The 23,853-nt window shown below is 36.9% G+C and overlaps 1 protein-coding gene across 7 annotated transcripts in view; it reads right to left on the bottom strand.

The window, feature by feature from the left end:
- Window positions 1–22,332, bottom strand: part of MYSM1 (Myb like, SWIRM and MPN domains 1) — a 44,553-nt gene extending 22,221 nt beyond the window's left edge. For 6 of the 7 annotated variants that reach the window (XR_648668.2, XM_009209487.2, XM_009209483.2 and 3 more), the window contains exons 1-9: window positions 22,204–22,332; window positions 17,795–17,873; window positions 15,831–15,901; window positions 13,008–13,085; window positions 12,894–12,917; window positions 11,675–11,753; window positions 7,831–7,929; window positions 5,080–5,840; window positions 550–680 (exon numbers count right to left, since the gene is read on the bottom strand). Coding sequence is in view for 6 of the 7 variants with exons in the window: in XM_009209487.2 (XP_009207751.1) it covers window positions 550–680; window positions 5,080–5,840; window positions 7,831–7,929; window positions 11,675–11,753; window positions 12,894–12,917; window positions 13,008–13,085; window positions 15,831–15,901; window positions 17,795–17,873; window positions 22,204–22,271 (1,390 nt within the window). In the remaining variant the exon portion in view is untranslated. Of the gene's footprint in view, window positions 1–549; window positions 681–5,079; window positions 5,841–7,830; window positions 7,930–11,674; window positions 11,754–11,926; window positions 11,997–12,893; window positions 12,918–13,007; window positions 13,086–15,830; window positions 15,902–17,794; window positions 17,874–22,203 lie in introns of all 7 variants that reach the window. The other variant, XM_009209489.3, reaches the window with a different exon arrangement.
- Between the last annotated feature and the right edge of the window lie 1,521 nt (window positions 22,333–23,853).

Consider the following 23,853-nt stretch of genomic DNA (forward strand, 5'->3'; position numbering starts at 1 on the left):
CCTGGGCAACGGAGCAAGACTCTGTCTCAAAAAAAAAAAAAAAAAAGAGTAAAATATATCTTAAAATATGTATATTCATTAACTTTCAATTTGAAAAAACTAAGGTACAAGAAATTGTCTTCCATGAAAAATATTTTGACGCTTTTATTACATTTAAGTGTAGAGGCTCACAAATTATTTCCTTTATTTAAACATTGCTAGGCAGCATTTCTAGCATGAATACAGTATTTGCAAATTAAATGGGCTATTTTTAGACTTTTCATAAAATAATCTTACTTTTATCTGCTAAAGAACTGTATTCTTAAATTATTTCTATTACTTAGATTGAATATTTTAGCTTTAAAATTATACTCTCAATTTTCGTTGTAGGTCAAATGAAAGCACAGTTTAACCAACAGTAAAATCTTAGTAAAACATTTATTTCATAATGTTAAAGCATCTCTGAATTCTATATACCTAGAACTACTTGAATTCTAACCATCATAGAAATGAATAGGTGCTGTAAGGATAAAAAATATCAAGTAAAAGATGTTGGGTTTTTATTTTTACCACATCCAAAATTGATTGCTCCTATCAATTCGAGGTATGTATGAATCCGTCCAATACAATTAACATCCCCACAGTTCTTCAGGCCAGGACGTACTGAGGTCTTATTTAAGTATTTCGGTTTGCATATCTCCCTAATTAAGAGATGGAAGTACAATTATTTTGGATAAATAAAAACGTGAAAAAAGATTTCTGGGGAAAATTTTAAATACTGAAATATCTTTACATTTTAACCCCTTTCAATGTATAAATGTGTAACAAATACAATACTAATATATAATACCCATGTACTTTTTTTCTGAAATAAAATATCCTTAAATAATAAAATTAGTGTAATTTTTTACAAGCAATATTTCTTCCCCAATGTTAAATTCATAGATTCCAGTTATCCCAGGACCTTGAAGTCAGAAATTTATTTATGTACAGATACAAACTGAATCTTTAATTACAAAGAGCATTTTGATAATATATAGAAAAGATTTAGTATTAGACGTTTCCAATTTGTAATACATTACTTAGGTTCATCTACTCTTATTTTACTTAACAGTGTCTTTCAATTATCAGCTATCTTATAAATGTTTAAACGTTTTATATTTGTTTTTAATTATGATGACAACAAATATTAAGTGCTTACTCTCAGTGAAAAACAGAAACAGACACTATAAGGGATTCCAAAGGCGAATCAAGAAACTCCCAAAGATTATGAAAGAAACAAGAGGTTTATATAATAAAACATGTATTTATTGAATATACTTAATGTGCCTTGCTAGATGGTACAACATAAAATTAGAGTAATAAAAAACTTAGTAGAAACAAATTACTGAGTGCTTATGCCAGATTACTGTGCTGAGTTACATATCCTTAATCTTTATGACTATACAAGGTAGATTCTCATTTTGGAAATAAGGAAACAAGAGGATCAGAGTAAGGCACTTACTTAAGGAAGGGAAAGAATCAGGATTCAAGTATAGATACTATAAATTTAGGTATTCACATATCTCATATAACATGGGTATTTCTCACGTGATCATTATTTTATTCCATAAATATATTGTTCTAAGCACTAGAGATACACAGATAAACAATGTAAAATTTCTAACCTTACAGATCTTACATTCTAAAGGGAGGGACTGTCAACAATCAATGAACAATATATATTACACTTTCAGGTAGCAACAGGGCTAAGTAAGAAGGTCAAGGGGACAGATTGGGACAAACAGGCATAGACTCCTTTAGATAGGGTGTTTAGGGTAGGCCTCACTAAGCAGAATAGAGGGTAAAAATAATTTGTGATGTGGGAGTGTATCACAACTTCATAGAAACGTTGAGATTTCAGGGTGTCTTGCAAGAAAAGGAAACAAAATTGTACAAATGAAGGCAATAAAGCAGGCAAGAGTATGGCTACCAAGAAACCAAAGGAGTCTGAAAAAAACTAGACTGAGCTAACTGAAGACTACTCAAAGTAAAAGGCTTTAAACAGAACTCAGTAATCTAGCAGTGCTGAACAAATGGTAAGGACTCTAAAAATATCTGTTCATGGAATAATGATGGTTCATATGTTCAATCTTTCCCCCCTAACAGAGTACCTTCTATATTCTGAGCATTGTTTAAGAACTAGATTCAACAACAAACAAAACAGATAAATATCTGCCCTCATGTTGCCTGCATTATCATGGGGGTTGAGGGGAGAAGAGACAGTACACAAATAAAAATGTAGTATTTTTGGTAGTAGTAAGTTCTATGAAGAAAATAAAATACAGAGCAAGAGAATGAAACGGAGGAGATATGTGAGATATTTTAGATAAGCCTCTAATTTCCCTTGCCCGCACTTCAACGAGACAAGAAAGCAACACTTGCCAAAATATGGGGGAAGAACATCCAAGGCAGAATGAAAAGTCAGGGTCAAGGCCATGAGATGGAAGTGTGAAAATAATGAGTCAAGACTGCAGACTCCAATATCCCCTTTACCTAGTGTGACCTGGAACAAGTTTTTTATCCTCTGTGAACCTCATTTTTCTTATCTATAAAGTGAGAACGAGGTTGTCAAAAAGATTGGAGATGATTTAAATATAGTACATGGTATTCGGGAGGCATTCAGTAATGGTACTGGTTACTATTTTAATAAAAATATTCCCCTAACCAGGGAATCAACTGCATCTGCTTTTATGAAAAGGATCTTTATCTATAAACAAATCTGGCAGGCTTCTTATTTTAAAACTTTAACTCTTCTATTTTTTTTTTTAAACACCACCTCCAGTGCCTAACCACTCACTCTCTTCTATTTCTGAACAAATGTGAGTTCCTGTTCAAAACAATTTTGCTTTCACAATGTTCTGCTAAATAACCATAATGAAACAGCAATACCTAACCAGTTTCATGAACCAAGGCAAATGACTAAGGAAACTACTGCCATATAATTTATAGTACCTATATAAATTAATCTGCCTCATTTGGAATTCAAAATTCAAAGTAACAAATATAGAATTTGATTAAAGTAACAAGAATACAGTGATCATTCATATGGACATTTTTAAGAGACAGGATCTTGCTCTATTGCCCAGGCTAGTATACAGTGGCATGATCCCAGCTCAATGCAGCCTCGAACTCCTGGGCTCAAGTGATTCTTCTGCTTCAGCCTCCTGAGTAGCTAGGACTACAGGCACACAACACCGCACCTAGGTTTTTAAAAATTTTTTATAGAGACAGGGTCTTGCTATGTTGCCCAAACTAGTCTTGAACTCCTGGCCTCAAGTAATCCTCCTGTCTCAGCCTCCAAAAGTATGTGGATGAAAGTTGTGAGTCACTGCTTCTGGCCAATATGGACATTTTTGAGTTAGTTATTATTTCAAGGTCCTTAAATTTTGGCCATTTGCCCTCTTATTTCCAAAAACAAAAGTAGATACCAATAGAAATCTAATTTAACTAGTCTTTATCAATAGTGTGAATTAGGCCATGTAGAATAAAAGAGTGATTTATAGACACATGAAGGACTTTAGTCCTCATGTGTCAATAACTGGTTGTATAATCAAAGGCAGGTCCCTAAACCTCTCCTGATCTCAGAATCATTCTCTAGCAAATAAACATAATACCATCTGCATATTTTACAGGATTGTTTCAAAAAAACAAGTAAGATGATGTAGGAAAGCTCTTTAAAAACTGTAAAGCACTATGTAAAGTCAGGAGTTGTTCCTTACAAGTATTCTTTATACTATGATGCCACACTGACCCACATGTTGTACTTTCAGCACCTCCGCCATCTGTAACATAACTAAGAGTCAAGAAAAAGAACAAAGCTCCTCCTTTTAGAATACAGCCCTCTTTAAAAACCAAAGACTTATATTGTGTGGGTAAAATGAAGGTTACTGATTTATTATAGCAAGCTGTTTTCCTTTGGTAACCCTTCTAGGTTATAGCAGAAAGTTACTGCAGTAGGACAGGAAGGCTTTTGATACAAAAGAGAACAAGGGACAAAGCAGAACCCCTGCTCAAGGAACTAGGAAGCTCTCTGTAAAGATGGCCCTATACAATCTGATAGCTTCTGAAACAGTATTAGCAATTACCATTTTTTTTTTTTTTTGAGATGAAGTCTCGCTCTGTTGCCCAGGCTGGAGTGCAGTGGCACGATCTTGGCTCACTGTAACCTCTGCCTCCCAGGTTCAAGAGATTCTCCTGCCTCAGCATCCTGAGTAACTGGGATTACAGGCACCTGCCACGATGCCCGGCTATATATATATATATATACATTTTTTTTTTAGAAGAGACAGGGTTTCACGATGTTGGCCAGGCTGGTCTCAAACTCCTGACCTCAAGTGACCTGCCTGCCTCAGCCTCCCAAAGTGCTGGGATTACAGGAATGAGCCACTGTGCCCAGCCAGCAATTATAAATGTTTAATGATGGTTTAATTAAGCTATTTTAAAAAATTCAAATTAGGCTAATAAGGTGGGAAATTTTGGGGTTTGTTCCCTACCCCTCATTAAATAATTCAAATAAGTAGTACTGACAATTTAGAGAATAAGCTTCTACTATCAGAAAACTGTATCCTGATAAAGCTGGATGAAGAAATTAATAGCACATTATTGCCACAAGTTCAAAGTTAAAAGCACTTTAAGATCACTATTTAGGAGAAATGTTTCTGCAATCTGGCCACATTTAATACTATTGCTGTCATCAAATTTTTCTTTCTTTGTACTCAAAGCATGTGATAAACCTGAAGGAATTATTTCCCTTTTCCCATGCAGTGGTGTTCTCTCTATATCTTCCTAACACTGTTCTAGGAGACTGCTTCAAAAAGCAATCATCTATCCCTTTTATTCCAGGCCCACAATCTAATGAATAGGCAAAAAGATGGGTTATAAGAGTTATAGGTGATAATGTTTACCAAAGCTTTTTATTCATTACGAGAAATCTTAAATCTTCCCTACTGTAGTGATCTCTAAATTTACTAGCAAAATTCTAAATTCTGTATAGGCTTAATTAAAATACTTCAGAATATCAGGTTTTAAAATAACATATAAAATATAATTCTTTCTTACCATTGATCCAAAATGTAATTTCTAATTTTCAAATAGCGTTCTGGTGTTTTAGCTTGGCGCCCCTCAAAAAACTCAGGAATTGCTTGTTTTTCTTCTTCTTGAATGATATTTCTATCTATTTCTATTTCCTGTTCTGGTGGCTTAAGCTCTTCTTCCTCATGACTTTCCTCTACCATTTGGCAAGAAGAAGGAAAAAGCATTCCATTATCATTCAAATCTTTCTGAATTTCACAAGGCTCTGGAGAAGGCAACTGCCTGGCATCAAATATTATTCCCCTTCCATCTTGCTTGTTGCAGTTTTTAATCAATTCATTAAATTTCTGGTCATTTAATTCGACTGATTTTTTGTCACTGTTGCTCTGTTTCTCAGTCCACAGTATAATTTCTGAGCTTGAAAGTATTTTATCTTGCTTTTCATTTTGAAGACAGTCCCTGGAAGGCTTGGAAAAGAGAGCTTCCTGGCTGTCAGAAGCAATGAATTCTTGATTGGTTTCATGCATTTTACTATTAGCAAAGTCTAACAAGAGATCACTGCTAGAATTATTTTGGGGTGTTTGAGAAGACAACTCGTCCACCTCATCTGTGATGTCTACTTCTTCATCATCAGATAACTTTTCAATTTTTACAGCATTCAAATTGGGATCAGCACGTCCCCTTAAACATGATGGTGTCCATGCCTTTGTCCCTTTATCTTCATTTTTAACTTGAAGATTATGGCCGTTCTTCTGATTGGGTGTTTCTTTCTCCAGACCGCATTTGACCTTATTAAATATCAAAATAAAATCCCCATAATATTAAGATTTAAAAATTTAATCACTGGCACACACAAAAAAAGGATAAATACAGTGTTATTAAACTCAGTACGTGTAAACGGTACATTATACCTTCAATGTGCTTTTCTTTAAAGGGTTTACAAGTGCATTTTAGACAAGGTCGGGTGTATTCAGGGTGGTATGACTGGAGACTATAACCGCATTTCAAATGTAAAGGATCACCATTTAAAATTTCTATAACTATATAACTAATTCATGGGTCTGGTGATTTGTATTAATCAAATAATCATGACCTATATTTAACTACTACTTATTTTTCAATATTAAGTTGAAAACAGCAGCCTGGCTCAGATCAACCATATGGACTAAACAAATTAACTATCATACTAAGGTATTGTACAATATATTGAAATATTTTTAAAGGCTTATTTCTCAGAATATCTGATACCATAGCTGATTGTTTCTTACAATGCTAAAATAATCCTTAATCTGACATCTTCACTGAGTACATTAAAACTACCTTTCATTTAAACAAGGGACAACAGAAACAAACCGTCTTTTGCAGGCTTATTTAACGAGCTTATAATATAGAGATGATATTTTAATGTGATACTTGAAAAAAAAGAGAGACTATATTTTAAGCCATAAAATTATCTCCCATACCTGCTATTACAGATATAAATATCTGGTAATGTAACAACAACAACAAAAGATAATGAAAGTGAATGAGCAAATATAACATGAAATAAAATCCTTATATACAAAGTTTTTAAAAAGTCTTATAAATGACTAACATACATAAAGGATATGACAGCTCTCAGAAAGAGGTTATTTATAGATCCTGTAGCGCAACGGAATTCCAGGATTAAATACTTGAGGTTAACTGGCTTATTATGTAGAGTATAAAAGGGTAGCAGGAGGGAAAAAGAGATTTGGACATATTGCCTGAAACAGCTTTTCACATCCCTGCTGTTTAAGTATCCTGTCTATAATTTTAAAAATTCAGATGAAATTTTGCACTGATTTCATAATATACTAATCTCTGTTACAACATGAAAAATGTATCCTTCTACCCCAGGTCTTTGAGTGAAACTGGCACTCCAAGATACACAGCATGTATCTTGGAAGCCTAAGAGTAAGAATAACCAAGTTAAGCTTTATTCTGTTCTGAGGTATTAACTAAACCTTGGTGAGCTGCCTTGAAAATGCTTCTGTCTCGTTGAAAAATGGAGCATACAATCGATGTATGATGAATCCATTCCATTAGTTACCACCTATGTCTAGATAACACTGAAACAAATCTTACATATGGGGTAGAACTCATCATCTACATGAAAAGATAATATCAAATTTCACTCAAGTCACTCACCAATTTTATATAATTATGTTCCTAGGCTTCAAAGAGGATATATTAAAAACTTATAAATATCAAAACGACATGGTTGCATATAGCACAAATTACTTGAAACATTAAGGAACCAGATCACAAACCTTTCTTAACACTGCAGTTTATTAAATTTTCAGACAATTCTTCATAACAACTGTAAAAATTTCATTGCTATTTAACAGATTTTAGAATTAGGATAGCATTTACCTCCTCTAAGCTCTAATAATTCTTAAAAGTTTCTACAATGCAAATATTTCAAAAGGAAAAGTTATTTTCTAGAGGAAACATTAAGATAAGATCTCTAAGGTTTTCTCTTTGAAATACAATTTGCTTTATAGGATATTTTTGAGCAATTACTGTTTTGTCCATTTAACTTTATAAAATTAAATAGAGTAACATGATATCTATTTAATGGTAATACTCAAAACACTGAGATATGTTCTGAGGTTTTGTATAGTACTATGTGGGTATAAAATACTTTAAAAACTTTTAACAGTAAGACTTTAATGCCTGAATGAAAGAAATACTTCTGCTTACTTTGTTTTTTCTAAATACTATCATTATTAACTAGGATATTGATATTCTGCTTACCTTATTTTTAAAATACTGTCTTGCATAGCTCTTCACTTGTAAAACAGTGCGGCTTCCAATTAGCTTTGAAATTTTGGTCCATCTTCGGCCAAATTTAGCCTGTATTATTAAAATTGAAAAAAAAATTGCTTTTGATTTACTTATGAATAGTCCAAGCACCTACCACATTAAAAAATAAAAATTAAAAAAATACATCTTTATTTTCTGAAGCACACAATAAAGTCTTCTATATAGACTATGCTCTTAAAATCAAAGCCTACATTCTTCTTTTGGAATTTGAACTACTGAAAACTGATGGAAATGATTTAGAAACTACTTTTTAAAAAGAACACCTATCTAAATGAAGATATCACCTAACTGTACGAATTCATATTGTAAGTTATGATGTTCCAAATCTAAAATAACTTTTTAAAATAAATAAGTGCCTGAAAGGGGGATAGGTTACATTTTCCATTTATATGATCGACTGAACATGTTCTGTGCTAATTTCAACACTTTTTTTTTTTAACCCAGATTCCCTATTTTGCAATATCCATTAGGTGTCTTGCAGCAGATTTTACTCTGTCAGGTATCACAGTGAACTGACCTAAAAGACTAAATCACAAATGAGGACGTCCTGCAACAAATGTCTTCTTTGTTAAGATGCTATAAGCCCCAAAGTTCTAACTACCCGTTTCATTACTCATCAGAGTTTCTCTTGCATGTGTATATGTTGCACACATTAATAAACTCTGGTTTTCCCTGTTAATGTCTTTGTCAGTTTTTATTTCATTTTTGAGACAGGGTCTCACTCTGTTGCCCAGGCTGAGTGCAGTGGTGTGATCACGGCTTATGCAGCCTCAACCTCCTGGGCTTAAGCAATCCTCCCACCTCAGCCTTTCCAGTAGCTGGGACTACACCACCTTGCCTGGCTAATTTTTTATTTTTTGTAGAGATGGGGTCTCATTATGTTGCCTACCCTCCAACTAATGTCTTCTGACACCTCCCACATCTTGGTGTCAAAGGCTATATACCTCATAACACTGAAGCTGTGGAGGGAAAAAAATGAGAACGTGAGGGAGCTCCTGAGTGTTCTCAAGTACAGAAAGGAACACATAATTCGACAGCTAAAAGGGACTGTTGGGTATCAAGTCTAACTATAATTTAATACGTAAAGCCTCTTTGCAATATCCCCAACTTAAGATATTCTCTACTTCCTAACGTAGCTCAATAATTCTAAATTTTTAGAATTCTTAAAACTACAAAAAACAAAAAACTAGCCACAACTTAGGAAAGTTGGCCCTAGGGTCAGATTTACAGCCCAGGCAGTCATGCCTTACAGCAGCAAATCATTTTCAAAGATCTGACCCAAATGATAAACCTTAATTTAAGTAAATTTCTGATATTCATTAGAAAACATGACATTTGGACAATTTCTTAAAGAACTTCTGAAAATTATTAGTAAATATAAATTAATTATTTAAGATTGCTCTTAACACCTAGCTGAGATCAATTTTACTGAAGAACTACTTATCTTTATTGTGGGATGAAGACAAATAGGTAACACTGGTAGGTAGCATGGAACATTTGTGGAGACAGGACAGATCTGGATTAAGGTATGATTGGTAGAAGAGTAGGGACTTGGGTACTAGAAAAATTGGGGAAAGAACACGAACAAGAGGAGCAAAGAAGCCAGGCACGGTGGCATGTGTCTGTGGTCCTAGCTACTCAGGAGACTGAGGCAAGAGGATCACCTGAACTCAGGAGTTCAAAGCCTGGGCAGCAGAGCGAGACCCTGTTTCTTTAAAAAAAAAAAAAAAAAAAAAGTTAAAAAAAAAGGAGCAAAGAAGAATTCACCAGTTTCAAAATAGAGCAAAGGGAGAGTCCCATGCCCAAAAAAGGGAAGGAAAAAAGCCTTTCTTCATCATTCAGTACCACCCAATTCCCTACTCCCAAGCCTGAGAGAATTCAGTCTATAAGCAAACTTATAAGCAATGTCTATAATCAATGGGTTAAAAAAAGCTGAGAATACAACCAATAATTCCATGCTTGTTGTGTAAGCAAACATTCCAAGTTTAAAATCTCCCTTAATGTAAACAGAGGTCTCTATATCACTATATAAATAAATACATATTTACTTATATATGGACAAATATCTCTGGAGGAAAACACAAAGAAGACACTGCTTACCCCAGGCAAAGAGAACTGAAGGCTAAGATGAGTGTGAGAAGACTTAATACCCTTTAACTTTAGGAACCTTTTGAATTTTAAACCATGCAAATGTAGTCCCCATAAGTACCACCAACATAAAAAATAACAACCTAAAAAAATGAACCTTAAACTCAATCTGTTTGCATATGTATGTATGTATGTGTTAGCACAAACTGCACCATGTTGTAAGCTCCCTGCTATTTTGCAGACCTTTGTCAAAGTGAAACATTTCACAGGTGTTCAGGCCATGAGAAATATCCTGCCTAACCACCTGACCACGAGACAAACAAAGGCCCAACTAAAGAAACGTCCCTATCCTATCTTGCTCGACAAAGGTCCAAAAAACACCCAGAATACATGATGACATCCTGCTGGAACAAGGGCCAGAACTGCCTCATGATGGAAACATCTTATCAATATCCTGCTGCCCAGACCTCTTCTGCCCATACCTATAAATTGCCCCAGGCTATAAGCAGCAGCGGGCTCTGGCATTAGGTTGGTCCCCCACTTCTGTAGGTTTTATGCTGGACATAAAGACTGTATTTGCTGTTGAGCTGCCCTCCTTCTGTATGTGTGTGTCCTTCTTTAACCCTCACCTTCCCTTTAAAACCTAACATTCTGTATCTGCTCTTTGATAAGAGGCAAAACACCAAAGTTGTCAGGAATCTTAAATAAATGATTAATTAAAGTTAGATCATATAAATGATAATCACACAACAGACTGAAATATCAATATTAAAAAAATCATCAGTATAGGAAAAAGTCTTGAAGAGATAAAAACCTCAAGATCATTTATATATTTATATAAGAATATCATACAGTATATAGATGTCATGGTGTTGACTAAATTACAAATACAAACATTTTATTCTCATCATCTGTAGAAACGTTAATGATACTTCGATTAGCATACATAAATTTAATATATGCAAATATTCTATATATGTAATGTATAAATACACATAATTTCAAAATTACTTAGAACACTACTAGGTAACATGCACCTTAAAGGAAAAGATATAAACTAATCTCGACAGTAAAATAATTAAAAAAAAAAAAATCCTAAGTATTTTTTTTAAAGTTTCTTCATATTAAGGGGTATTTTCAGAATTAGAAACCAGAATACATATCTTTTGCATTATGCAACTTGTGAACATTTAAATGGATTTCAGTGTAATAGACATTCACACACAAAAGTTTCTGGTCTTCATTTACAGTTGCTGAAATATTTAGACAGTGTATACAATGCTGAATTTGAATAAAAACTCAGCTGATCACCCCCAACAGTGTCAAATATACAAGTTTTTGTTTTGTTTCAAAAAAAAGAGACTACTAAATAATTCTGCCTTTTAATCCAGGTAGTTGGTGTCATGTATACAGATATACCTCAATTTCTTGGATTTTTATAATACCAAAAGAATGAAAACTACAGATCTAAATCTATTTTAGTATTTTAGTACCTTAGATCTAAGTTAAAAGGAATTCTCTTGCACTACACTATAAACATCATTACTCTAACTACAGAAGAACTAAAGGTGTTAAAACTGTAATTAAAAAGAAAATTCAGGTCTCTATAAATTAATTTAACCTTATAACTTTACCAATATTTGCTTCTAGAATTATTTTACTAAAAATTTAAAATTGCTCTATTTACCAGCCCTTGTTCAAACAGCTCTTTTTCTTCTATCGTCCACTTTACTGAGTAACTGGCTGGTTTTGTAGGAGAATGTACCCTGAGGGGAAAAAAAGGAATTGCAAAAAAAATTTCTGAAATGGAACATTCCATATTTATGTAACTAAAGGTTATAGATTGCCATGGGCTAAATTCAATACTTTGAGTCTAGGAATTAAAAATAAACAAACAAAACAAGAAGGCTACAGCCTCTACCTGGGGGCAGAGATTTACCCTGTCACGTGTCTCTAGCTCAGGATGATGGGAGCCCCAAAAGACATAATCCTTGGGTCTGAGGATAACACTAAAAGACATTAAAGGAAGTCAATGTGATAACAAACAAATAGGCTCCCTTAGACTGGATACAAAGCAGCAGGTGTTAATACATTCCCAAATCCTGAAAGGCATGTAAGAGTTTAAATCGGTTCCACAAATACTCTCTTTAGTTCTTTCATGTAAATCCATGTAAATATTAAGATAGGAAAGAAGTCAAAAACTACAGCATTATATTTACTGTTTTTAAAATTCATTATCTCAAGGAATTGAAAATAAAACTGATGAAGCTCACTAATTTAATTTAAGCAAGCCATTAATCCTTTTGTTAATTTCATTTCGTTGTTTATTCAGCAAAATACAAAAGCAAAAGGCTGCTCAGTACTCAACCTCTTGGGCAATTGCAAATATGCAAACCCACCCTTTAAGGGACCATAAACTTCCAAATTCATAAATGCTAAATAACATTTTTTCAATTTTAGGGAAAGGATATTTTTAAAATAGTTAATTTCTCCAGATAATTTTTGAAAGTCACAAATCCAAATGAAAATTTTGTTGAAAATAAGTGAAAATTAACTGACAGAATAAAAGAAATCAAGTCAATTCCAATATATTACATAACAGCTTCTCAAAATTTCCCCATAAATCCCTAGACAACCATATTTTTCACAATATGATAGAACTGCCTATGTAGGGCCGTAAAAGAAATTCTGGCAAATAAATAACATGATAAAATTATACTTGTGCCATTCCAACATCTTTACCAAAAAACCTGTTTTTGTATCTACTTTATGTTTTTGTATAACCCAAGGTCAAGAGGGCTTTTCCACAGGCCAACTATAATTAAAAAAAAAAAAAAAAAAAAAAATTCTTCCATAATTTTTAACTAATGAAAACAGATTTAGAAATATAAAATACAAGTACATACATGATTTTTGCTGTTTTCTGCAGACTGCATCACATGAAAAAAGAAAATAAGGAAGCATGTGAGGTTTCAAAAAATACAATCCACACTTTTAGAAATATTATAAATTGATTTTACCTCTTCATGTATTTTTTATCATCTTCCTTTTGATCAAGCCAGACTTTTTCCGGTAGTGATTTTTTAGATAAATAATATCTGTGTAATTATTAAGGAAACTTTTTAAACAATATTACGGTCATGTAATTTTTACATCACTCATACAAAAGGTGTGCTACATAAATGTTATTAATAGTTCCCTTGTCTTCGCAATTAGAAGTGACTACAAGAAGAAACAGCCTCCACATTTGAATCAAGCTTGTCCAACCCTCTGCCTGCAGGCCACATGTGGCCCAGAACAGAATCTTCGAATGTGGCCCAATAGAAATTCGTAAACTTTCTTTAAATATTATGAGATTATTTTGCGATTTTTTTTTTTAGCTCATCAGCTATCGCTAGTGTACTTTATGTGGGGCCCAAGAAAATTCTTCTTCCAGGATGGTCCAGGGAAGCCAAAAGATTGGACACCCTGGTTTAAATATTTTCTTCCAAAGCATATGGAGAATGTAAAAGATAAATTTGGTTGGTTGTCCAAGGCAATTTTGGAATAATTTTTCACATTTCTAAAGCCTACAGAAAAGAATCCAAGGATCTTCTCTACCTTAATAAAAATAGTAAACATTTAGATCAAATCTACCAGGGAACTTCTCTCTTAAAGTTCTTAAAACTAGTCTAATGAAATACTTTAAGATTAGCCTGAGATATTCTTCACTTAACAAGTATTTATTGGCTGTATACTGTATATGTCAGGTACCATGCTAGGAATAGGTGCTGAAACAAAGATACTCTCATTATTTGTTTCCATATCTAGAAGTGAACCACTGACTACTTGTGTTTTATCTAGACTTGCACAGTGGCCACCAATCACATGTGTGACTTCTGAGCAAATAGTGGAAACACTATTTGCATGAACTAGGATGTACTCTAAGTATAAAACACAGTGGATTTTGGCTGGGCGCTGAGGCTCACGCCTGTAATCCCAGCACTTTGGGAGGCCGACACAGGTGGATCACGAGGTCAGGAGTTCCAGACCAGCCTGGCCAACATGGTGAAACCCCATCTCTACTAAAGATACAAAAAAATGGCTCAAGCCTGTAAACCCAGCACTTTGGGAGTCCGAGACGGGCGGATCACGAGGTCAGGAGATCGAGACCATCCTGGCTAACATGGTGAAACCCGTCTTTACTAAAAAAAAATACAAAAAACTAGCTGGGCGAGGTGGCGGGCGCCTGTAGTCCCAGCTGCTCGGGAGGCTGAGGCAGGAGAATGGCGGGAACCCGGGAGGCGGAGCTTGCAGTGAGCTGAGATCCGGCCACTGCACTCCAGCCTGGGCGACAGAGGGAGATTCCGTCTCAAAAAAAAAAAAGAGATACAAAAAAATAGCCAGGTGTGGTGGTGTGTGCCCGTAATCCCAGCTACTCGGGAGGCTGAGGCAGGAGAATCGCTTGAACCAGGGAGGCAGAGGTTCAGTAAGCCAAGATCGCACTCCAGCCTGGGTTACAGGGTGAGACTCTGTCTCAAAAAACAAAACAAACAAAACAAAACAAAAACACAGTGGATTTCAAAGACTTAGCACAAAACAAAGAATGTAAAATTGGCCGGGTGCGGTGGCTCAAGCCTGTAATCCCAGCACTTTGGGAGGCCGAGGCGGGCGGATCATGAGGTCAGGAGATCGAGACCATCCTGGCTAACACGGTGAAACCCCGTCTCTACTAAAAAAATACAAAAAACTAGCCGGGCGAGGTGGCGAGTGCCTGTAGTCCCAGCTACTGGGGAGGCTGAGGCAGGAGAATGGCGTGAACCCAGGAGGCGGAGCTTGCAGTGAGCTGAGATCCGGCCACTGCAGTCCAGCCTGAGCGACAGAGTGAGACTCCGTCTCAAAAAAAAAAAAAAAAAAAAAGAATGTAAAATTATCTCATGTGTTTATCTTGATTAAATGTTAAAATGAGAATATTTAAAATATTTTAGGTTATATAATATATAGTTAAAATTAATTTCCTTTGCGTTAAATGAGGATGTCGGAGAATTTTAAATTATATGTGACTTTCTCTGAAGAGCAATAATCTAGGCTACAACTGCAATGTCTAGGGAGAATTAGAGAATAAGAAAGCCTAAATGGGGTTAACCTATGATAATTAAAGGTACAGAGACACTCTAAAATCAACATGGCAATAAGTAGAAATCGTGGGAACAGAGAAATTCCGGCTTAGTGAGGAGAACTCCATAAAATGAAGATGAAAGAGGTTAATAAACCACTACTTATTAGACTATGACTAGCTATCTTTATAAATCATAAAATCAGAAATCATTTTGTTCAATCCTCTCCTTTTATGTGTACGAAAACTGAGCTATAAATAAGGATCCACAAATGTAGGGAAAAAAAATATTCGTTCTATAGTATTTGTTTTGTGCTTTTTATTTAGATTCCTCCCACGTAACACCTGTAAATTATGAAGCGAGAAGAACTTTTACATGTTCCAACTCTGTGTCCTTGGACAAATTAACATCTCTGGGTTTCAGCTTATATAACTTTAAAAATGCAAGCTTGGACTTAAGGTTCAAAGTGACTTAAATATTCTATCATTTCTACTCAATATTCAGATATCATAAACAGTTGGCTAGTGACAGAAACTCAAAATATGCAATCAGATCTCAGATGTAGCAGTAAAACAGAACCCAAGGAATAAAATGCTGCTTTTTGCATACATAGGCAACACGATATTATATAATAGCAGTCTGGGGCTGAATAAAATCCATCTAGTAAACAGTGGCCTCTTGTAATTTTTGCATTTATAGATTTTTCACCCTGAAACCTGTACTTTCCTCATCATCATTAAAGGATACTCTTCTTCCAACAACATTTTCTCAATAACAGCTCTGTTCTCTTCACTGATGGTGTTATCCAAGGTCCAAGGCTATTAAAAAGGAGAATATATTTTTCTTTTTATTATTGCTTTTTGAAATTATCTTCTGTTTTGTTAAAGAAAAATACATGATATAATGATTACAAATGACAGCCACCATTTACTGAGCACACAGACATATTTTTGATTACCACAGTAACACTCAGATAGGCATTAATACTTTACCGGAGCGACTATAGCACTACTCGCATTTTAAGTGGAAGAGCAGAGACTTTATACCCGAGTCTGTTGGATTCCCAGACTCATGCTCCTGCCCAGGATGAGGTAATAATCGCCACGCAAAAAAGGAATTATTTGTTAGGCATCAGACGCTCTGTTAGACACTTAACCTCTTTCCAAAACTCGCCACTAACTCTCCTTTTTCCTCAGTTACAATCTCCATGATCCTACTCATTTTCAATGCTCCAGGTTAAATATTTTCAGCTCATGTCTCTTCTTCAACCTCTAGACCATAATATCCAACAGCCCATCCAATATTTGTACTTGGATATCTAATTGGCTTCTAGAACTCAACATATCTAAAACAGAACTCACCATCACTTATCGCCACCTGCTTCTCCCTCTGCATTCCCAACTCTACAAAAGGCCCTGTTGCTCACTAAGTTATTCCATGTAGAAATTCAGGAATCACTGTGGATTCTTTCCTTTTCCTTTGATGCCCATATCCAATCTATCAACCAGTTCTACCTCCAAAATATAATTCAAATCCATCTATTCTATCTCTTCTGCTACTACCTCAGGCCAAGTCCCAATCATCAAATCTTGCTTCAATTACTGTGAATGTTTCCTAACTGGTCCCTTTAACTCCACTCTTACTTCCCTCCAGTCTTTACCACAGTACCCAAAATTAATTTTATAAAAATGTATTGCTAATCTCTATTAAATCTATAAGAAATGTTTCAATGATATCCCAGTTCTTTTAAAACAAAACGTAAACCCTTTAGCATAATCCGACTCATAAGTCCCGCATGACAGAACTCTAGCCTGCCTCTCCAACTTTGCCACATGCTGCCACTCCTCCCTTTCCCACCATATTCTAGACACTGGCCTTCAACCAGAGCTTCTGTAGTTGCTGTTCCTTCTGCCTAGAATTTTTTATTTTAACTGTTCACATATCTACCCTTTTTCCCATCAATTTCAACTTAAATCTCATCTCCTCTGAGATTCCCGCACTGACAATTAAATCTAAACTAGGTTTCCCACTCTGGTACTCTCAGTCAGCATCTTGCTTATTTCCTTCAAAATCTATTACTAGTCTGTCTGCCTGTTTATTATCTAACTCCTTTTTAGAATATAAGCTTCTTGGGAGCAGGAACATGTCTGTCTTCATTATAGGCATATTCTCCAAGCCTGACCTACTGACTGGCACACAATAGGTACTCAATAAGTAATTACTACATGAAGAAATAAGCCCTGTGATAATCCCATTTTTTTTTTCTCTTTGAGACCGGGTCTCACTCTGTTGCCGAGGTTGGAGAGCAGTGGCACAATCAGAGTTCACTGCAAACTCAAACTCCTGGGCTCAAGGAATTCTCCTGCCTTGGTTTCTCAAAGCACTGGGATTATAGGCAGGAGCCACCTTGCCCACCTACCACTTTTTTAGGTGTAAAGAAACTGAAGGTCACAAATTTGAGAAGTGGTACAGCAAGGATCTGTACCTAAATCTAGCGGGCTCCAATCCTGTTCCTCAACAGGCCATTTTTCAATGTCAAAAGAGGAGGTTTCTATTTCTAAAGTAAGAAAAATTCTAAATTTCTAAAAAAGAAAAATATTACATCTGTGATAGTTGAGAACTAGCACTAAGTTTAAAAAAAAAAAAAAAAAGCAGCACTCTAGGCAATAAATAACAGCTTAATGCACCTGATATTTTTATAAAATACTTACAATAAGGCCATTCTCTGTTCTCCAAGATGAATCAAGATAGTGATCTTTTTGTAAAACTGATGCTGTAGTTTTGTCACTTCTGTAATAATTAAGAAAATGAGTATATAAGTGAAAATCATACTGGTTAATGAATGTAACTCACATAGCACAGAAGCTTAGGCACAGAACTAAGCATTTGCTTAGTTCCCTTCTCCCCTTAACAAACAGATTTAACATCGTGGAAATGCCTGCTCTACCTCTTTGGCCTGTGAAATACATGGTAGTGCTAAGCTACCCCATCTCAATTGTGAAACATCAAGTCTGACTGCTCACTTCTTTTGGTTCTCAAGAATAAACAATCTCATGAGGAAAACAATACCCCAAAGCAGCAATCGCAATGTGCTCTGTGACTACGAACCAACAATGCAGTTTCAGTTGATTAGTACCAGTACCCATGTGTATACAGGAATTCAACTTTGTGATTAAACCTTTTAGCTGTATCTAAATTATAAAAATCACCATCAATAGCACCACCCATAAAATGGAAAAAAAAAAAAAAAAACTAGATGACAGAACCAAAACAGAAAATACTCAAAGGGCAGTACAGTGAATAGATAAGAAAAACGTGGTTTTAATAACAACTCATACAATTTAAAAAATTAATTTGATTTGGAGGCTTTTCAATGTCCACGGGAGATCAAACTTTGTTAATTATCTCACTCTTTTCATTAAGCTCATAAAAACTCTTTAAAGTTACATTGTTTACCCCATGTTTGAAAAGGCTGAATAAGTTTTGGGGGGCTCAATCCATGATATAAATTTAATATTTTGCTTATTGACTTTTTCTAGACCTAGTCTAGTGGTAAGAATTTTCCATCTCTAAGACTGTAAAAACCTTTCAACAGGCTTATAAATTTGAATCTTTAATTAGGCAGTAGTTATAATAAATTGTGGGACTAATGAACTATTCTCTAAAAGCAATCATTTCTCTCAATTGTTAATGGCAAATAGGCTTAATCTTAAATGCCAACTATGACCTGGAAGAGACTACCAGGAAGGCTAAATAAAGGATTCTGAGACTTGTATTAGCTCAAGGAAACCTTTGCTCAAATAACTAGGTCTGCCAAGAGTTCAGAAAGTAGAACCACTATCATTTCAAGATCACTGTAGAAATCTTTTTATTCCTCAATAAGAAGAATCAGCAACACTCATACTCTGGTAGCTACTTCTGGATATCTGCCTGATTACCACATATTAGCATGTTTAAAGCTTGAAATCACCTTTCCTCCCAAATCTGCTACTCTTCCATTGTTCACCATCTCACTCAGTGGCACTACCATCTCCCTAGTTATCCAAGCCAAAAATCCAAGCCTGCCCTTTTTTCTTCACAACCCCCATTTAACCTGCCCCAATTCTGTTGTTTCTCCCACTTTCCAAATCCAGTCCTTCTAGTATATTCATACTGCCTCTGAGGTCCTGTAGCTTCCAATCTTACATACTTTTCCTGGATAAATGTAAAAGATAAAGCTGACAAACCATTCACCTCCCCTCCTTTATCTTTCTCCACCCATCTCCACCTGACATACGTATAAGACTGCTGTTTATGTCATCTAACAAGAACGTTAGTTCTATGAGAGCACAGACTTGGTTTTGATACACTGTTATATATCAGTGCATGGCATGTAGAAAGTACTCAATCAATTTGGACTGAATGAACAAGGTAGGTGGGGCGTGGATCAGTCAGATCTCTGGAAGTTAAAAAATGAAGATTTTTATCAAAAAACCAACTGGGGAGTGAAGAGAATAACATGATCTGATTTGGATATAAGAAAGATTACTCTAACTTCAGAATAGAACAGAAGGGGGCCAAGACGACAAGGAGCAGTTAAGAGGGAGAGATTATAAAAATACTAGAGAAAAGCGACAATAACTTAGAGCTATGGGACAGTGAGAACAGGAAGAAATGAATACAGTGAAGAAGATATTTAGACAGAATCAACAGCCCTAAATAACTGATAGGGTAGAGGAGTAGAAGGAGGGAAGTAAGGAATGGTGAAGTTTAGGTCTGTGCTTTGGGTGACTGGGTGTGTGTAGGTGACATTTACTATACTAGGGTACAGTAAAGAGGCAGATTTGGTGGGGAAAACTTATAAGGTGAAACTGAGGTGCCTGTGGGACATCCAAGTACAGATAGATTCAGAGAACTGGATAAATGGATCTGTCACTTAAGAGAGATCTGGGTTGGTAACAGATTTGGGAAACATCAGCTGGCAAGTCAAAAATGGTTGAACACTGGTAAAACTTCGTATCATTCAACCTAACAAAGAGAAGTTGAAGTCTTGAGAAGGACTGTGTGGTCAGTGAATAAAAGTCCGATGAGAAAACTCCTTGCAACACCAGGATGTAAAGAACATTAAGAAAAGAAGGATGAGAAAGAATGGTAGAAGTAGAAGAGAAACCAAAAAGTTTCAATGCCACCTTCTAACTTTGACATCTGGCACTTACCAAGTGCTTACAAGTGTCTATTAAATTAATCCTCAAGGGTTTCACAGATGCTATCATCAACTGTAACTACATACTTCAGAGTACCATTACACTAAATTCCATATGATTGGAGCTCCAACACCACTGGGCACTATTTACCAGAATATAATATTAATGATACTCCTTGGGGTTGTATAAGACAATGGTTGTAACCATCACCAGGAACCAATAACCTTTGTAATCCTGCTTGTTACCACGAGTGCTACTGCTGAGTAGACCTAGGCCTCAACTAAAATAGGAAGAAAAAGAAAAGTGGGAAAAATTAAGCACAATCAGAAAAATTAAGATAAATCTATGGAAGAAGCATACCGCCAATGCCCTCAGGTGATCAATGTTTAGTGTTTCTAAGGCCAGCCCATTTCTTTCTAGACTGCAGATAAGTATCCCTGCCAACCTATTTCATTAACTTGTTGTGAAAAGTAAATTAAATCAAGCATGCAAAAGCACTTGGTGAAGATTTAAACATTGCATGAATGTCAACAAGTATTGTTATTAAGGGCTCCTTACTCATCTGCAAAGCTTTGAGGGACAATGACCATATGAGTTTAATTACCCCTCACGTCTTTATAGGGCTTTAAAGTTCATGATACACTTCTAAACACACTATGTTAGTACCTCAAGCGCTGGGTTAGCACTTCTCCCCAGTTCACAGAGGCCCTGATATTAAGCTGAACTACATGAAATTGCCACTTTATAGAACAAAAATGGTCTAAATATTGGCAATTTCATATGGTTCAAGCTAATACAATTCTAAGGAAATTGTACACAATTATAGACATAGATGGTTGACTTTAGAACTCAGGTCTTCTGATTCCTGGCTAGTATAGTCATGGCTAGACTAAATGACTAGACTCCATGGCTAGACTCCATGACTTAAAAGGAGGCTCATGGCCGGGCCCGGTGGCTCACGACTGTAATCCCAGCACTTTGGGAGGCCGAGGTGGGCGGATCACAAGGTCAGGAGTTCGAGAGCAGCCTGGCCAACATGGTGAAACCCCATCGCTACTAAAAATACAAAAAAAAAAAAAAAAAAAGGAGACTCATTTTTCATTCAGAAAGCAAGGAGTCAAAGGAGGTTCCGTGTCAAATCACACTAGGCTGTTTGTTCTGCTGGAAGAGGTATTTTTTAAAAATGTGATCCCTCACTGGATTCTCACAGTACTGTCCCCGAGGGTAACAGGATGGTAAAGAATACATTTAGAGGGCACCTACTGTATGCTTAAGCATATCTCACAATCATTTCATTTGATCCTCACAATTTCATGAGGCACATATCATGACTCTCAGTTTAAATATGAGCAGTCTGAGGCTCAGACAAGTTAAGTATCTTGCCCAAGGTCACATTGCTATTAACTGGTAGGGCGAGCAAATGCAGAAGGAAAACCCACAACTGTCCAACTCTAAAACCTGGCCCCTTTAAGTCAAGCTGCCTCTCAGAAGTTTTACAACTATCCCCATGTGGAAGGGATGAAACGACTCGCCCAAAGTCACACGCCTAGCGAGCCACAGGGTAAGAGTCCCTGTGCTCAGGTCTCGTCCGTAGCCGCTCTTGTTCTAGTTACAGTTGAGGAGATCCTGAAAAGGAGGGAACGGAAGAAGGAATCTAAATGTAAAACAAACGCAATGTCGTAGGCGAAATCGGTGCCCTCACAGCATCCGGCAAAAGGTGAAAGCGACACAGGAGTACCTGAGCTCCAGGTAACCCCCTGCCCGCTGGGCTCGGGACAAGCCGGCGGGCGCGGCGCCTCCCAGGCCCACAGGAGACCCTGGCCCAGGCGATAGTCTTCTGTTCCCTTTTCCCTGGCCGGACCTGCAGTTTTCCCAGGGCCCTCTCCTTGAATCCAGTCCCCTTTCCGCCCCAGAAAGACCCGGTCTGTAAGCCTCACCCTGGCTGTGCCCCCGCCGCCGCTACCACGTCCCCTTCGATATCCACATCAGCCTCTTCCGCCGCCATGATGGGACCTGACCCCGTCTATCCTCCCGAGAGATCCCGCGAGACGAAAATGGCCCGGGGGCAGGGCCTAACGCGTCACGGGGCGGGGTTGAAGCGTCGTCCAGCCCCTCCCTTGCCGGGAGGCGGGGTTTCCAGAGCAAAGGCGCCCCCAGAGGCCTGGGGCTTCGTCTTTTCTAATTTGTTGACATGTAGAGACCTTGGGAAGTGGCCTACGCCTGAGCTTTTTTTTTTTTCTGAGACAAAGTTTCACTCTTTTTGCCCAGGCTAGGGTGCAGTGGCGCGATCTCGGCTCACTGCAATCTCCACCTCCCGGGTTCAAGCGATTCTCCTGCCTCAGCCTCCCAAGTAGCTGGGATTACGGGCCACCACGCCCGGCTAATTTTTGTATTTTTAGTAGATACGGGGTTACACCATGTTGCCCAGCTGGTCTCGTACTCCCGACCTCAGGTGATCCGCCTGCCTCGGCCTCCCAAAGTGCTGGGATTACAGGCGTGAGCCACCAGGCCCGGGCCCGCTTGGGCTTTTAAGAGCTTCCGCTCTTGCACAAATTCTTCGGGATCTCACTGCTCTCATTGATAAAATGGGGATAACAGCAACATCTTTCTGGGCTGATGAAAAAGTCAAGCCAGACCTGCTTTGTGAACTGTGAAGGTTGCATACCTGCTGGTTATTTAAGTCTCTGTCTCTCTGTTTTTTAAAGAAAAGGGTCGTGCAGCCCTTATGTGAAGTCGTTCAGCATTTCACCTAAGTGCTGAACAACTTTTATTTTAAAATTCAACAAATATTTAAGAATATAACTTATGATTGTGTAATTTATTTTGTAGATGTCTTTGCAATTTAAAAATCACGCTCATGACCATTAATCTTTACAATATTCCAGTGAAGCAGGCAAAGCTAATATCACCAATTAATACTTTACAGGTGAGGTAACTGAGGCCTGGAAAGCTGAAATGACTGCCCAAGGACACGTAGCTTCAAAGACAGCTAGGAACAGAATCCAGGCTTTGTTGACTCTCTACTGAGTGCTCACCATGTAGAAATCACGTTGTTAGAAATTGGAGGATAAACCCCACTTCTGTCTAGTTTAAAGTTTCTCAAGAAAGTAGATACTGACGGCCAGATGCGGTGGCTCACGCCTGTAATCCCAGCACTTTGGGAGGCCGGGGAGGGCGAATCACAAGGTCAGGAGTTCGAGACCATCCTGACCAACATGATGAAAACCCGTTTCTACTAAAAATACAAAAATTAGCTGGGCGTGGTGGCGGGGGCCTGTAGTCCCAGCTACTCAGAAGGCTGAGGCACGAGAATCGCTTGAACTGGGGAGGCGGAGGAGGTTGCAGTGAGCCGAGATCACGCCATTACATGCCAGCCTGGGTGACAGAGCGAGACTCCGTCTCAAAAAAAAGAAAAAAAAAGAAATTAGATTCTGCCCTTCTGCATTCCTCTGCCTTAGCATCTGTCACTCACACCTTGTAATTTTTCATTCGTCTGCTTCCTGCCCTGGACTGTGAATTCCTTAAGGACAAAGACCATGTCTGCTAGTCCTTCTGCTACCAATATTCAGCATAGTGTATGACACATA

This window comes from Papio anubis, chromosome 1 (assembly GCF_008728515.1).
Source record: "Papio anubis isolate 15944 chromosome 1, Panubis1.0, whole genome shotgun sequence".
Classification (NCBI taxonomy): Eukaryota; Metazoa; Chordata; class Mammalia; order Primates; family Cercopithecidae; genus Papio; species Papio anubis.